Here is a 17,385-nt window from a genome sequence, read left to right as displayed (position 1 = left end):
TGCCCTCAAAACTGTGTCCCCCACCTGGAGGGGGTGGTGAGGAGTCTTACAGTGTTCCAGGAACAGGGCATGATTAGCTCGTGGAGCTTCTTCTGGTTGGTTGGTGGTGAGGTAATCGGGAATCAGCATCATCAACCTAGTTCCAACCGGCCTGAGGCCTGTGTGCCGTGGGCAGCGAGCAGCTAACCTCTCCCACCTGGTGGGGGCTTCCGTGTCTGCAGAACAGCTGGAAGGACCCGGCTCAGAACATTAACTGTACAGCCCTTGCGGGAGAGCTAAAGGTCCTTGACTGTGTAATGGCTAAAGTATTATTATTTTGGCTTGCTTGACTGTTTGCCTTTCTGCATTTTCCCACTTGTCTGATTAAACGTATTCCTTGACTGAAGTTTTTCTGCAGACAAAGGGCAGGCAGAAGACATGGGTGAGGGTTATTCTGGGAAGGCCTCACAGAGTCCTGCTCGGTTACACCCCAATACCCTTTTCCTGTTACAGGACCCCATCCCGGATACCACCTTTCATTTAGTTGACCTGCCTTGTAAGTTCTTCTTGGGGGTGACAGTTGCTCAAACTTCCCTCTTTGTTGACCTGGACAGTTTGAGGGATACTGTTAGGTATATTATAGGTACACCTCTGGGGATCTTCACATAATTGGTCAGGGGTTGTGGGTTTTGGGGAGGAAGAGCACAGAGGGAAAGTGCCATTTTCATCACATCACATCAAGGGTTCATGCTGTCAGCCTGATTTTTGACTGTTGGTGTTGACCTTGATCACTTGGCTGAAGCAGTGCTTGTGAGGTTTCTCCACTGTAAAGTTACTCTTTTTTCCCCCTTTCCATACTTCACTCTTTGGAAAGATGTACTATGTGCAGCCCACACTTAAGGAGTGAGGAGTTACGCTCCACGTTCTTTAGCGTGGACTACCTACATAATTGATTTGGAATTCTGATTGAGCATGTGCATTTTTCAACATCATTACCAGGATCCATTTACAGGAAATTATTCAGAAAATTAAGGGAGAAATTCTTCGAGCCCACATTTTATAAAGGCAAAATACTTTGAAAACTTATTTTTAGGATAGATTCCTAATAATAGAATTATGGGCCAAAGGGTGCACACATTTTTATTACTAGCTTTTTATTTTGAAGAAATTTCAAATATAAATTGTAAGAATAGTGCAATAAACTCCCATGAACTAGATTCACCAACTATTAATATTTTGCTATATTTGCTTTATCACTTTTCATATGTATATATGTATATATATATATAAAATTTCACGAGTCAATAAATAGTTCAGTGTGTGTTTCATAAGACTAAGGGTGTACGTCAAATTCAGGAAATTTAATAAGTCCATATTCAAATTTTGCCATATGTTCCATTAGTATTCCTTGTAGCAATATTTTTTTTTCTGATCCAGGATCCAATCCAACATCACCTATTGTATTAATTACCTTGTCTTTTTAGTCTCCTTTAATACGGAATAGTTCCTCAGACTTTGTCTTTCCTGATACTGACGTTTCTGAAGAGTACTAGTCATTTGAATTGGCCACTTGTAGAAAGTCCCTCAACTGGGTTTTGTCTAATAGTTTCCTCATAATTACATTCAGGTGCTGCATTACAGGAGAAGTACATGTGTGATATTGTGTCCTCAGTGCATTGCATGTCCTTTTAATGGGAATGGCACACCCATTTTTAAAGCTCTTAATACAAATGCCAAATTATTGTCCAGCTGTGCTAGTGGACACTTCTTTGTAGCGTATGACAAGTTGGTACACGTATTTGAGAAAAGTGGTGGTGTTGAATAAGGGAAGGGTTCAGCCACAAAACAGTAAAACTAACAGGGTGACGGAAATCCATGCATTTGATCTCAATTTGATCGGTAGTCTAATCAACTGAACCAGATGGTAGGCTTGTTTCTCTCATCTAACTAGTTTTTGCACTAATAGTTTCATTCCTCATCATCCCAGAAGACAGGCATGTGCATGCCTCTAGCAAGGTAGGTCAGGATGAGGTGGTATTCACTCATTTGGATTACAATCCATTTATTTATTCATTTATTCATTCATTCATTTATTTATTCATTCATTCGTTCGTTCGTTCGTTCGTTCATTCATTCATTCATTCATTTATTTATTTATTATTTATGGCTGCACCGTGCAGCATGCAGAACTTCCCCGACCAGGGATCAAACCCATGCCCCCTGCAGTGGAAGCGTGGATTCTTAACCACTGGTCGGCCAGGGAAGTCCTCCTCCTGTTTATTTTTACAATGTTCTGCAAATGCCTGGGGCTGAAGACTGGGAGCCTCAACCTAATACATGTCTAATCACTTAAGAAAACAATGTCTGGAAGAGATGTGATACTATCCAGATCAATGTGCTTTTGTTTTTTGGAAAACAGTGTGCTGATTTTTATGATTTATCATTATTTTCAGACATTAAAAAATACAGAAAAGTACAAAGAATTCAAATGTCTATGTACCATGTACCACCACCCAGAGTTGACAATTAACATTTGTCACATTTGCCTTAGGACTTCATTTTTTAAATAAAATAGTGTTACAGGTATACTTAACATCGCCTTTTGTTCTGCTTTCCTCTCCCCCATGTCAGTGCTCTTACAACTACTTTCTGCAGTATTTTGCTGATTCACTGAGGAACAGGCCAGGTGCTATCTGGTAAGAACGTGGTAAGCTTCAGAGAGTGAAGCACAAGTGAAAAAGTTATTATGAGTACATGCAAAGATTAACTAGTTGGTAGTTTTCCAAATCCAATTTCCTCCTATACTAGCTTAGGTCTTGTGAAGAAGTTTTACTAAAACAGCTTTTCAGACAAATTCCAAAAATCCCACTCCCAGATAAATTTATTGACTATGGCTTCACCAAAACTGCCGACCTAAATTCCTTTCAGGTTAGTCACTTAAGAGATGGTTTGCGTGCTCCTTGATTTACCTGCTCCCGAGCTAAGGCCTCAGTCTGTGGTTTATCTGGAAACTGAGTCACTAGAATAGATAAGGTAAGGCTTCAGTTTGTCTGCTGGGGAGTGCACACACACACACACACACACACACACACACACACACACATACACACAGAAACTGGAGGTAGATGAAAATCATGTCTTTGAATGTTGAGGAATTTTTAAAAGAAAAGACAGGGGCTTCCCTGGTGGCGCAGTGGTTGAGAGTCTGCCTGCCAACGCAGGGGACATGGGTTCGAGCCCTGGTCTGGGAGGATCCCACGTGCCGCGGAGCAACTAGGCCCGTGAGCCACAATTACTGAGCCTGCGCCTTTGGAGCCCGTGCTCTGCAACGGGAGAGGCCGCGACAGTGAGAGGCCTGCGCACGGCGATGAAGAGTGACCCCCGCTCGCCTCAACTGGAGAAAGCCCTTGCACAGAAACGAAGACCCAACGCAGCCAAAAATAAATAAATTAAAAAAAAAAAAAAAAAAAGACGAATGGTGGCAGAAAGCAGTGAAAGTCTAACTTACGTGCTTGCACTTACAGCCTTTTCCACCCAATTTTCCGCACAGCAGAAAGTAATTTAAAACCTAGCTGGCCTCTAATCACTCCCTAATTTATAACCTCTGGTGGCTCCTCTGTGCTCTGGAGGAGCTGGCCCTGCCCATTGACCTCATCACTCCTCCTCCCTTTCTCACCAGCTCCAAGCTTTACTGGTTTGTTCTCAAGCTTTTTGCCTGAGGTCTTTTCCTGCACTTGCCCCTTGGGTTGTTCTTCAGTCTTTAGGTCTCAACTTAAAATATCCCCTCCTTGGAGAGAGGTTTCCATCAACACCCTGTCACCTTAATTTTCTACTCCTGTCCCTTGTTTGTTTACCTCAGGACATGCCACAATTTTAAACTATTTTGTTTTTTTCCTTTCATTTCTATGTTCTTATCTGGTTTTCCAACGAAAGTGTCAGCTTCACAACAGGGACCATGTCATGGTTTTTGCCAGCATCCAGCATACTGCCTGGTACATACATAGTAGGCATTCAATAAATAACTGATGAATGAGAATGAATGAGTTGAATCTAGAGTTTAGGTTTTATTATCACATCAGGCTGCAGTCTAGGTCTCTGTGTCACTCATAAGATCCGTCAGAAAAAAAAACAAAAAAAGCCAAAAACCCATGAACTGCTTGTGATTAATTTTTGTAAAAGCATTATATATTTTACACCATTTGCTAAAGAGAGTATCTCTTTCCTCATTGAATTGTCTCTGTTGAAAATCAGTGGACCATTCTGAACTTTCTATTCTGTTCCATTGGCCCATATGCTATCCTTGTGGTATATATTCAAAAAATTTTAAAAAGGGGAAAAAGCAAACCCTAAAACTGAAAGCAATCTGAAAGAAATTTACCTAACCATATATCAAATTGGCAACCTAACTACACAGAATTATTCCATGTGACTTTTTTTGTTGTTGTTGAAATTTACATACAATGAACTGCATAGACCTACAAAGTACAATTAGATGAGTTAGGACACCTGTGTGATCACCACAATATAGAGACTAATTCCATCACCCTAGAGAGAAAGCTCTTTTCTAGTCAATCCCACACTCCCAGTCGACAGTGCTGATTTCTATAACCATTGATTAATTTTGCCTGTTCCTGAAATTCATATAAATGGAACCACACAGTAGGTACATTTTTATGTCTGGCTTCTTTGACTCAACGCTTTTGAAATTAATCCATATGGTCACATGTAACAACGGTCAGCTTTTCTTTTATTGCTGACTAATTTCTGTTGTATAATTCAAAAAGTCAACTTTTTAAAAATTAAGACTAGGAGACTTAAAAGATTTAACAACCAAATGCAATGCATGACCCTGGTTTAAATCAAAAACTATATGGAATCTAAAAAAAAAAAAAAAAGTTCTGATGAACCCAGGGGCAGGACGAGAACAAAGACGCAGACGCAGAGAATGGACTTGACACGGAGAGGGGGAAGGGTAAGCTGGGACGATGTGAGAGAGTAACACTCACATATATACACTACCAAATGTAAAACAGCTAGAGGGAAGCAGCCGCATAGCACAGGGAGATCAGCTCAGTGCTTTGTGACCACCTAGAGGCATGGGATAGAGAGGGTGGGAGGGAGACACAAGAAGGACGGCATATGGGGATATATGTATACGTATAGCTGATTCACTTTGCTATACATCAGAAACTAACACACCATTGTGAAGCAATTATACTCCAATAAAGATATTAAAAGAAACTATAAAAGCCATTACTTGGAGAATCGGGGGAATTTAATATGGTCTGGTTAATAGATACTATTAGGGAATTATTGATAGTTTTCTTAGCTCACTAAGTCTCTTCTTGGCAAATCTGTCCGATTCCACTATGAACAGCACCGCCCGAGTTCTCAGTCACTCGGGCCCAAAGCCTCGGAGCTCCAACCTTCTTTCGGATTCCGCCACCCACCCTCATTATCAGTTCAGGTTTTTATCACTTCTTTTTTCACGGCTGTATTGAGATATTCACCTTTTTGAAGTGTATAACGGAGTATAATTAAATGGCTTCAAGTGAGTGTATTCACAAAGCTGCGCAACCACCAGCACAATCACCCGGAGAACATCTTCGTCACCCCAGAAAGAACCCTTGACCCCACTAGCAGGCAGTGCCCATCGGCCTTTTGTCCTCAGGCAGCCTTCGGCTCCTCCGCCCGGCCGTATCAGGCGCCCGGACACAGTGGCTCCCCAAGGGCGCGGTGGAGACGCCACACCGCCTCCCAGTGGCCGCTGCAGATGCGCTCTTTCCTCGCGGCGCTACGGCGCCCCCGCCCCCCCGCCCGCTCCGTACCCTCAAGGCCCAGCCCCCCACCCAGCGCTGCGGCGCCGCAGCTCCCGGGACTCCACGCTCGGTCAGCCGGCTCGCCTGCAGCTCCTCCGGCGGGCGTCGCCAGCCTCCGCACCCACGACTGTGGGCCCGCCCGAGTCCGCCTCCTTCCCAGCGGTCCAAGGCCGCCGCCGCCCGGAACCATAGAGCTGCTCCCCAAGGGGAGAGCAGGCCGGGAGACGGCGGCTCTTCCGGGTCACGTCTGCACAAAGAGGCCTCCGGGACTCCGTGGTCCCGGCTTCCTCTCGGGTAGGCGGATCCGCCCCTGGCGGCGCGCCTGGCGCCCCGCCCCGACGCCGGCGCTGACGGAAGCACGCCGGGTGACCTCACCCGCCAACATGGCGGCGGCGGTAGATTAGGACCGCGGGTCGGAGCTGCCGCCGCCACTGCCACTGCCACCGCCACCGCCACCGTGGGATCCTGTGCGGAGCAGCCGCTGCCGCGTTTTCACCTCTGCGGGGGCACGGGCCTGGGCCAGGTGAGGGGAGCGGGGTCGCGGGCAGGCCGCGCCGGGCCCTCTCCCAGCTTCGCCCGAGGCGTCCCGAGGCCGACGCGGGAGAGAGGGGGGAGTGAGAGGCTGAGGGCGCGAGGCCGTTCCGCTGCTCCTCAGACGTGTCCGGGCGCGGGGTCAGCGGGCGTGGGCCTCGGGCGAGGGGTACGTGCGTGGGGCTCGCGGCCTGGGTGCCCACAAGCCGGCCGGGCCGCGGCTTCTCCTCAAGGTTCCCGGTGCCCCTCCCGGCGGCTCCGACGCCGCTGTCATTGCTGTTGCTATTTCACGTGTTCGTTTTTGCCACCCTTAGAGGCGGCATGGTTCGCGCTAGGTCGTTTCTTCCTTTGGTCTTTCTCCCACCATCCCAGGGAGACCCCGAGGGTCTCTCCTTCGTGCCCGGACTTTCCGAGCTGGGGCTTCCCCGCTGGGAGCCGGGGCCTCGGGCCCGCGGTCCTGGGCCCTGGCCGCCGCCCTGCGGAGTCGGCCCGATGCCCGCACGAGCGCGCGGTTACCCGTGCAGCCAGCGCCCCGTTTCTGTACAAGTTCTTAACGAAACTGACGGTCTCCCCCCTCCCCTGTTTTTTTACGACGTGGAGCAAAACAAGCAAGTCCTCCAGCGAAACTGTCAGTGCGGTTTCCCCGGGAGGTTTGGTCTAAACCAGAATGCTGGTCTCTGCCCTGACTTGTGTGACCTTGGATGAGTTGCCACACCCTTCTAGTACCTTCTCTTCTTCAGTCTGCCAGAAAATTAAACAAGTGTTCGTGTAGGTAGTGAACTGCTTATACCTCACGTACACTGTGGGATAAATAAATGTATACTGTAAATTGAAAATATTTAAACCACTATGGAATATTCTTCTTTTGATAATAGGCCGTTAGGGACTTTGAAAATTCTTTTACTCTGATTGGTCAGGTACCATTCTCAGTATTTTTTTTTTTCAAAGAATGGATCTTCTTATGGAGGACCGTACCCCAGTAATTGAGTTCAGTTGAGGGATACAGACGGTTGAGTCCAAGCCGTTTTGTAGAGAAAAGGTGCTCGTTAGCCCGTCAGTTAGTGAATATTTACTACATATCTTGCTCAGCTTAGGACAAGTGATTTGCAACAATAAGTATTGTTTTAAGAACATGTTTCTCTTATGAAACATTTTAGACATACAAAAGTTTTAACCAATCACAGTACCACCATCCTGCTTTTTATCATTGTTTTTTCAAACTTGATTTTGATGCATATCTTATTCCAAATAAGTGGTCACCAAGGGTTCTTTTTTTTTTTTTTGGCCGCTCTGCGCAGCATGCGGGTTCTTTGTTCCCGGACCAGGAGTGGAACACGCGCCCCCTGCCATGGAAGCACAGTCTTAACCACTGGACCGCCAGGGAATTCCCAAGAGTTCTTTTTTTATTTTAAATATTTATTTATTTGTCTATTTAAGGTGTGCCGAGTCTTAGTTGTGGCACGTGGACTTCTTAGTTGCAGCATGCATGCAGGATCTAGTTCCCAGACCAGGGATGGAACCCGGCGCCCTGCAATGGGAGCGCAGAGTCTTAACCGCTGCGATGCCAGGGAAGTCCCCCAGGAGTTGTGTTTTTTTTTTTTTTTTAAATTAATTAATTTATTTATTTATGGCTGTGTTGGGTCTTCGTTGCTGCATGCGGGCTTTCTCTAGTTGCGGCGAGTGGGGGCTACTCTTCGTTGCGGTGCACGGGCTTCTCATTGTGGTGGCTTCTCTTGCGGAGCACAGGCTCTAGGCACGCGGGCTCAGTAGTTGTGGCTCGTGGGCTCTAGAGCACAGGCTCAGTAGTTGTGGCGCACGGGCTTAGTGGCTCCGCGGCATGTGGGATCTTCCTGGACCAGGCCTCGAACCCGTGTCCCCTGCACTGGCAGGCGATTCTTAAGCACGGCGCCACCAGGGAAGCCCAAGAGTTCTTAATTAATATATGTTAACAGGGTTGAAGAAAGGGGGCTATTTTCAGAGTTGCTGATTTTTTTTAGGAGCGTTTTATTGAGATGCCGTTAAGTTGTTCACATGTGTAGTCACAGAGTGTGCAACTATCACTGCAGTTTTCATCATTCCCAAAAGAAGCCTCGTACTCATTAGCAGTCATTCTTTATTCCCACACTCCCCCACCTAGGCGGCCACTATTTTACTTCTCTGTAGATCCGCCAGTTCTGGATATTTCATATGAACAGAATTATACAATATGTGGTCTTTTGTGACTGGCTTTTACTTCCATGTTGTAGCAGGTATTGGCATTTCATTCCTTTTTATGGCCACATAATATCACATTGTATGAATAGACCACATTTTTAAAATTCATCAGTTGACGGGCAGTTATTTCCACTGTTTGGCTGTTATATGTAATGCTGCTGTGACCATTCATGTGAACGTTTTTGCGTAGACAATGTGTTTTCATTTCTCTGTGGCACATACGTAGGAGTGGAGCAGAGAAATTGACTTTCATGTCTCCCTTTTATGCACGTTATCTACACATATATGGGAAGCCTGATTACTTGCTGTGAAAGTCAGACTATGTGTTTGTGGGGAGAGTGAGAGTGAGGCATTCCTCTTTAAGTACATTATGTTGGAGTGCCAACTGCTGAGTGGAAACATTTTTGGACGGCCCTTAACACAGGATTGAACTAGCGTCTTCAGTTAGGCACGTTGCAGTTAGAAAGGGATAGTGTACACTAAAATATTTAGTGTCTGCTGAGTTTTCAAATGCTTAGTTGCATTTCTCAGTTGGACCCAGTGAAATTTTTGCAGTTTCACAATTTTAATTAGGATTATGTAACTTTTCTTTTGCAGAAAGTCCTAGAATTGTATGAGACCTAATAAAGTACAGATTGAAGAAATAAAGTCGTTGGACTTCATGCTACTTTGTGGAGCTTAAAAATTCTTTGCTAAAACCACCAGTGGGTCTGGAGACTGGGATCTGGGAATCAAAAACTTTGTCAGTGCTTAAAACTCCAGAGTTTTCATTTGTGACTGAATAATCTGTGGATTTTCACTTTTCTCTTTGTAAACTGGGATTGTATATCTACTAAACTCCACATTACTGCAGTATTTAACAATCTTATTACAATTTTATTTTAGTGGGAGGAGATAGTCTAAAAACAAAGCTTCCTGAAATAATTTAATTACATCATGTTAGATTGTAATATTTTTCTGCTGTGGTTCTATGGGGTTAAGAAATAGAACATAGGTATGATATTCTAAGTTAGTATTTCTGAGGTGGGTGCTAGAAATTTGTTTTTAATAGCCGCCAAGATGATTATGATCAGACAAGGTTGGGAAACAACTACAAAAAACTCATGCTGCTGCAGATTTGCTTTTCATAAGAATTTAAAGTAGAATTTAATAGTTGCTGTATACCTTCTGGTTACCGTTCATAAAATGTGCCTAATTCCCACAGTACTATCTATATTAACATCCTGGGATTTGCACTGGTACTCATAATAGAAATCTGGTTTTAAAAAAAGCAGACCATTTATTGTAAGATTGTGGATACTACATTTGTTACTGAAGGATCATGGATGTTTTGGAGATGCCACCAAATGTATGTATAAACACAAGACACACCCTTACCCTAAACACAAGCTTACCCTAAGCTTCCTCAGGCCGTGCATCTGGCTGACAGCTACCTGTAACTTGAGAGAAGAGCAAATTAAAGGTGTAAGGCAGAGAAAGAAACAGCTGGGTAACACAGCTGTATTCGGTAGGTTGTTAGAATTGTGTAAAAAGCAGGAGTTTTTATATTGAAGGTCACTCTTGTATTTAATCACTTCTTGATACCAAGAACAGTTATACATAATTTGAATTCTAAAGGGTTCTAGATAAAATTTAAAGAGTAAAAGTAGCTATGTCTTTTTCATCATTTAAAAGGAAGCTTGAGCTGTCTTAGGCATGAAATGTCCTCTGGTTGGTGAGTAACTAGTGGGGTGGACCTGAGCATGGTCCCCTGCTTCCAGGAAAGCTCTGGGTGGTGGTCTCAGATTGTATTTACTTTTTCTTTAACCTGTCTTTTTCCTTTTTGCCCCCCCCCCCCCCATCCCATTCTCAAAATTGACAAATTTACTTCTTTCGGTATTGTGGGTGTCTGATATTTGGGAAATTGCCTTGTTTTTCTACCATTTTTTCCTGTTATCATTAGTGTTAGTATTTCCACCTCTGTGTTCCTCTCACCCAGCACGTTGCCTGGCTTGCAGGAGATGTGCATTCAATGAATACAATTAAGGCCTAAGAGTTCGGAATGGAAGAGGATGTTCTCAACTAAGTGGTTGCACTGTTAACTAGCTGTTATGATTTTGGGCAAATAAATTGTCTATTCTTGTTTCTCCATCAAAGTTGAGACTGTTATCTTTTCCTTCTGGTGTGGAGGATTACTGTGACAACACATGGAAGAGTGCTTCAGAAATAGAGGTCTTGTGCAGAGGTGATTTATTTATGATATCTTATAGAAATGCAAGAGCTCTTTGTGCAATATGCAGATTAGTCGCCACAGAGCATGCAGAGGGAGTGATGCCCTCTCTCCCCAGAATACCCTGCAGCAGTGCTGCAGAGTTCACACTTGGCATATTTTCAGTGCCTTTGAGAAATTGTAATTTAATACAAATGCACAAGACCTATGATAGCATTTCTTTCTGTTTATTTATTTTTAATTGAAGTATAGTTGATGTACAGTGTTGTATGTTACAGTTGTACAACATAGTGATTCACAGTTTTTAAAGGTTATAGTTCATTTATAGCTATTATAAAATACTGGCTATATTCCCTGTGTTGTAGACACATAGTAGTGTTTCTGAGGTCTGCCTGCCCCATCACCTAAACACAGGCCTGAACGAGCTGCTTCGCTGCTGTAAACTGGCAGCTCAGGCGAAGTTAGAGGAGTTGGAAGGATGTTTTGTCTTGCGAGTCTGGTTTGTTTATGACTGGAAAGGCAGAGATAAACTTGAAGCCTAAAGACCACGCACTAAACTTAAATGATGGAAGTGTGTATGGTCAGCTTCTCCATTAGTGTGAGTCATTGAGAATGGTTGCGTGTCATGGAAGCAGTCACCAACTGTGTGGACGTATGGACAGTAACGTGTACTAGAGCTGAGGACTTTATAGTGGAGAATTATGAAATCCATGATTAAAATGGCATTTCCCTGGTGGCACAGTGGTTAACAATCCGCCTGCCAGTGCAGGGGACACGGGTTCGAGCCCTGGTCCGGGAAGATCTCACATGCCGCGGAGCAACTAAGCCCACGTGCCACAACTACTGAAGCCCGTGCTCTGCAACAAGAGAAGCCACCGCAATGAGAAGCCCGTGCACCGCAATGAAGAGTAGCCCCCGCTCGCTGCAACTAGAGAAAGCCAGTGTGCAGCAATGAAGACCTAACACGGCCAAAAAAAAAAAAAAAGATGGTATTTATGGTTAGTCAATAGGGATTTGTAAGAAAATTTGAAGAGCACTAGGTTAAAAAATCCAGTTTGGAAACTTGGTGAACTATGCTTTGTCTGTAGCATCTGGGTTGGTGTGTAACTGAAACTGTCTTAAGAGATATGGATTTTTTTTGATAAATACAAGAAATTTTTAAAAATTTTTATTTTATTGAAATATAGTTGATTTACAATGTTATGTTAATTTCTTTTTTTTTTTTTTTTTTTTGGCTGCGAGGCTTGTGGGATCTTAATTCCCCAACCCAGTGATTGAACCTGGGCCACGGCGGTGAAAGCACCGAGTCCTAACCACTGGACCGCCAAGGAATTCCCAATGTTCTGTTAATTTCTGCTGTACAGCAAAGTGATTGTTATACATACATACACATTCTTTTTCATATTTTTTTCCATTATGGTTTATCATGGGAAATTGTTTATAGTTCCCTGTGCTATACAGTAGGACCTTGTTGTTTATCCATCCTTGATATTATAGTTTGCATCTCCCAACCCCAAGCTCCCAATCCATCCCTCCTCCCCCACCCCCCTCACCCTTGGCAACCACAAGTCTGTTTTCTATGTTTGTGAGTCTGTTTCTGTTTGTAGATGGGTTCATTTGTGTCCTGTTTTTGATTCCACATGTAAGTGATATCATATGGTATTTGTCTTTCTCTTTCTGACTTATTTCGCTTAGTATGATAATCTCTAGGTCCATCCATATTGCTGCAAATGGCATTATTTATTACCACCACATCTTCTTTATCCATTCATCTATCAGTGGACATTTAGGTTGTTTCCATGTCTTGGCTACTGTAAATAGTACTGCAGTCAACATTGGGGTGCATGGATAAATACAAGAAATTTGATTATAACAAATTCTAGAACATCAATTTTTTAAAATATAAAGCATTATTCAGAAGATGAGTACTTCTTTTTTCCTGTTACCAAAAAATTCTGAGACTTTTTATATGTTAAATTTTGTTACTGATTTGCTCTGTTCTCTCTTTTGGAACTTAATAATTTATTCCTTGCTCTCTATTTATATCTCATTGGCTCCTCCACTGAATGTAAACGTGCTTAAGTCTCTTTCATTGTATATAAAACAAAACAAAATTAATGAACTCTCAGACCATTTGTCTCTCTCCCCAGCCTCCATTCTTGTCTTCCCTTCAAACCATGAAAGAATAGACTAAAACCCATTTTCTCTACTGATTCACTTTCCATTCACTCTTTTTTTTCTTTTCTGCTCATTTCTTCTTTTTTATTTTTAATTAATTTATTTATTTATATTTTATTTTTGGCTGCGTTGGGTCTTCATTGCTGCACGCGGGCTTTGTCTAGTTGCAGCGAGCGAGGGCCACTCTTTGTTTCCGTGCGCGGGCTTCTCATTGCAGTGGCTTCTCTTGTGGAGCACAGGCTCTAGGCAGGCGGGCTCAGTAGTTGTGGCATGTGGGCTCAGTAGTTGTGGCTTGCAGGCTCTAGAGCACAGGCTCAGTAGTTGTGGCGCACGGGCTTAGTTGCTCCATGACATGTGGGATCTTCCCGGACCAGGGCTTGAACCCGTGTCCCCTGCATTGGCAGGTGGATTCTTAACCACTGCGCCACCAGGGAAGTCCTCCATTCACTCATCACGTCCCTGGCCTCTGCCGTTGCCCTGCCAGTCAGATCAACCCATCCTGTCGGGGCCATCATCCTGACGTTGCATTTTTTTTGGTGTGTTGTTTGTACTGCCTTCTTCCCGAAGCGCCTCCCCTGACTCTGAGCACACCCTCCTGTCCCCTTTATGCCTTTCTGACTGTCCACTGCAGACCTTAGTGGGCTCCTCTGCCAGCTTCTCATCTTTTTGGTCACCCCTGAAATGGTAGTTTTGCCTTGAATTCTAATTGGGTTTCTTTTTCAGATTAAACCAGTGTTTCTCAACATGTTTTTTAAAAACGCTTTTTCCCTTTGATAAATAAAAATCTCTGGCTCCTCTTCTGGTGGTGCTTGGGGTTGGGGCGGTGGGTATGTGATTCTTCCCTCCCATCCTCTCACTGAGAGTCAGTGATACAAAGAAGATTGAAGGTTTACTCAGATTTATTTTCTATACCTTATAATCTGAAAACAGTAGGTAATGTTTGCTTTTCCAAGTATGAATATGCTTTTTCAAACCAAGCCACCCCTTCTCCCACCTCCTGGAAGCTTTGGCACGTCCTTCCCCTTGGAAGTCGCTGCTCTCCATCCACTCTCCTTAGGTGATGCTGTAGACCCGCCTCTGTGCAGACCACAGCTTTCTATCTCCAGTGCAGACCTCGTTCTGAGTTGAAGACCTGTATGTCTAACGTTTTGTTCATTTCCACCTGGATGGCTGTGGGCATTTTACAACTCAGTGTGCCCCCAAGTGAACTTGTTATCCTTCTCCCCCAAACCAGCTCTTCCTGTATTATCTGATTTGAGAAGTAGGAGCAGCACCACTTTCCGTACAGCTGCCTGGCAACTGTCATGGAGTTGTTAACACATCTTTGAACTCTTCATATTTTCCCTATCCCGTCCCCTTCTCCTTTCCTGCGTTCCTGCTCTAGGTCATGCCTTCATACATCTCTTGTTTAGATTTTTCCAATAGTACCCTAACTTGTGTTCTTTTCTCCAGTCTCCGTTCTGTCTTCCACACTGCCTCCAGGATGATTTTTCTAGAATATAATCTGTTCATGTGCTTCTCTTGCTTAAAACCCTTCAGTGATTCCTATTGTTGTTCTACAGAGTTCCTAGCGTTTTTTTGCATCATGATCTAATCTGAGAGGCTACCGAAAGAAATTGAGTGTTTTTTTCCCCTCCAGAAAAAATGCTTATGCACACAGAATTTGCATACAGTTCTGGGAGTTCGTTAATAGACATGGTTAAAATAATTTTCCAGCTTACAGAATAAAACCCGAGCTTCCAAGCATCCTGTAGCATACGAGGCAGGCCAAATGCTGACTACTGCTGAGCCCCATCCTCCTTGTATCATAGGACTTTGCCATGTCAAATGCTTAATTTTTGTGTTGTTCCCTGCTGTTCCAAAACACTTCTGTGCCTTTTCCTGGTCTACTTGACATCTAAAGTTCACCTCATCCCATTCCCCAGCTGGTTCAGTTAGTGACTACTCACATTCCAAGATCTGCTCCGATTTTACCTTCTTTCCTGATTTCCACTTCTTTTTTCTTTCTCCCGAGAGACTTACCTGTTCCTTGTTTTGGGTTGCCCCTCCCACTCATGGATACTGACTCGTATCATAGAATTTTATTGTTCTTATTTGTTTCTATGCTTTTGTTTTCCTCTACTTGATAGAAAACTCCTGAGGGCAGGCAATTGATCTTAAGCCTTTGTGCCCAATGCACAGATATTTCTTAAGATCTTAAAACAGTCTGTATCGTTGTTTTAAGTAGAAAACAATTCTTTGGAAACTTCTTAATAAGACATTTTGGTTTGAAACAACTACTAAGGTACATAGTAGGGGTCAAAAGGTACAAACTTCTGATTGTGAAATAAATAAGTCCTGGGGATGTAATGTACAGCCTGGTTACTGTAGTATGTAATTCTGCCTTGCATATTTGAAAGTTTCTAAGAGAGTATGTCTTTTAAAAAGGGGGGTACCTGGTATGTAAAACAGCTGTTAAGTCCACATGGAGAAGTGAATTGTACTTGCATTGATTAGGGTACAAGTTAAAGTAACTATCGAAGAGATTCAGAATACCGTGGCTTGAATAGGAGTCAGAGGCAAGTGGTCAAGGCGGGCAGGGCAGCTCTGCTCCATGGGGTCATTCAGGGACCCAGGTCCCTTCTGTCTTGCGCTGTCCCCAGCAGTGGTGTCCTTGTTTGCATGTCAGAGTGAGGTGTCTGCCATATGCACATTTCAAACCCAGAGAGGAGGAAAGAGGAAGTCTTCAAGGAGAGAGCCCCCCCCACACACATTGCACATGTAACTTCTCTTATTCCTCAGGCTCAGACTAATCTTGTAGCACACTAAGCTGTAAAGGAAACAGGGAAATGTTGTTTGCAGCTGTGTGGACATGGACGTAGCTGAAATTTAGTAGGCTTTATTAGTAAAAGAAATAAGAGAACATATACTGGCTGGGGGGGGAGGGTAAAGAGAGGGCAGAGCTAGTGTTTTTGCCACATAGGTGAAAATAGAGTAACTAGGGAGAGGTAGAAAGGGAAATTTGCTTTTTTTTTTTTTTAAGGGAACTTTATTATTTTTATTTCTTATTTTTGGCTGCGTTGGGTCTTCGTTGCTATGCATGGGCTTTCTCTAGTTGTGGTGAGCGGGGGCTACTCTTCGTCGTGGTGCGCGGGCTTCTCATTGTGGTAACTTCTCTTGTTGCAGACCATGGGCTCTAGGCGTGCGGGCTTCAGGAGTTGTGGCACGTGGGCTCAGTAGTTGTGGCACGTGGGCTCAGTAGTTGTGGCTCACGAGCTCTAGAGCACAGGCTCAGTAGTTGTGGCTCACGGGCTCAGTTGCTCCGCGGCATGTAGGATCTTCCCGGACCAGGGCTCAAACCCATGTCCCCTGCATTGGCAGGCGGGTGCTTAACCACTGTGTCTCCAGGGAAGCCCCTGTAATAAACTTTAAACTGAAAAAATACTTTTATGTTTTTAGGTTTTACACATCTGTAAGTAGACCTTTCCGGAGCTCTGCCAGCCGACTCCATGGCGTCCTCTACTACTGTGCCTCTAGGATTTCACTATGAAACAAAGTATGTTGTCCTCAGCTACTTGGGACTACTCTCTCTGGAGAAGCTGCAGGAGCAACATCTTTCCTCACCCCAAGGTATTATCTTTGGCTTGTGGTGGTTGTATTAAGTAGTAATAATTACTTCATGTGTGCAAAGTTATACGTATCTAAGTAACTTATAGCTCTGGTTATAAGATTGAATAATACTAATAGGCTCTTAAAGAATAAGAGCCACTCCATCCCTTCCCATCCCCTCATCCATTCCCAGAAGCATGACTTTTAACGTTTTTTAAGAGCTCGATATTTTATTTTATTTATTTATTTTTTGGCCGTACCATGTGGCTTGCGGGATCTTAGTTCCCTGACCAGGGATCGAACCCATGGCCCCTGCAGTGGAAGCATGGAGTCCTAACCACTGGACCACCAGGGAATTCCCAAGAGCTCCATATTTTAAATGATTGCCATTGATACAGGGAAAAATGTACTGAGTACATGTAAATAAACAGAAACCCATCTGCCTTTACAGATTTCATACTTAACAAGCCATAGATTAGAATTAAATAATTATTTTTAAAGTTTATAACACATCAAGTTCCTCAAGTCACCTTTTTTCAAGGATATTAGGGTTTCTTTTTTAATTGAAGTATAGTTGATTTACAATCTTGTGTTAGTTTCAAGTGTACAGCAAAGTGATTCAGTTATATATATACATATATATATTTTTTCAGATTCTTTTATAGGTTATCACAAAATATGGAGTAGAGTTTCCTGTGCTATACAGTAGGTCCTTGTTGTTTATTTTATATATAGTAATAGGGATATTAGATGTAAACAGTCTATCAGACTTAGAGAGTTTTTAGCACAGTTCTTTGTATTGCGAAGTTGTATATATCCTTCTTGAAATAATTTGCCAAACGAAGCTTAAAACAGTTACTAGAGGCT

General features: G+C 43.6%; 1 protein-coding gene across 5 annotated transcripts in view; it reads left to right on the top strand.

Annotated features, from left to right (window-relative positions):
- The first annotated feature begins 5,859 nt into the window (after nucleotides 1–5,859).
- Nucleotides 5,860–17,385, top strand: part of BCL2L13 (BCL2 like 13) — a 70,408-nt gene continuing 58,882 nt past the window's right edge. The window contains exons 1-2 of one of the 5 annotated variants that reach the window (XR_005021611.1): nucleotides 5,860–6,321; nucleotides 16,369–16,539. Coding sequence is in view for 3 of the 5 variants with exons in the window: in XM_036867608.1 (XP_036723503.1) it covers nucleotides 16,419–16,539 (121 nt within the window). In the remaining 2 variants the exon portion in view is untranslated. Of the gene's footprint in view, nucleotides 6,322–16,368; nucleotides 16,540–17,385 lie in introns of those variants that run through there. The other 4 variants (XM_036867608.1, XM_036867606.1, XM_036867603.1 and 1 more) reach the window with 4 other exon arrangements.

The sequence above is a fragment of the Balaenoptera musculus genome, chromosome 10 (genome assembly GCF_009873245.2).
Source record: "Balaenoptera musculus isolate JJ_BM4_2016_0621 chromosome 10, mBalMus1.pri.v3, whole genome shotgun sequence".
NCBI classification, from domain to species: Eukaryota; Metazoa; Chordata; class Mammalia; order Artiodactyla; family Balaenopteridae; genus Balaenoptera; species Balaenoptera musculus.
Note: the sequence above shows the minus strand (reverse complement) of the source record. Positions and strands in the feature narration are given on the sequence as shown.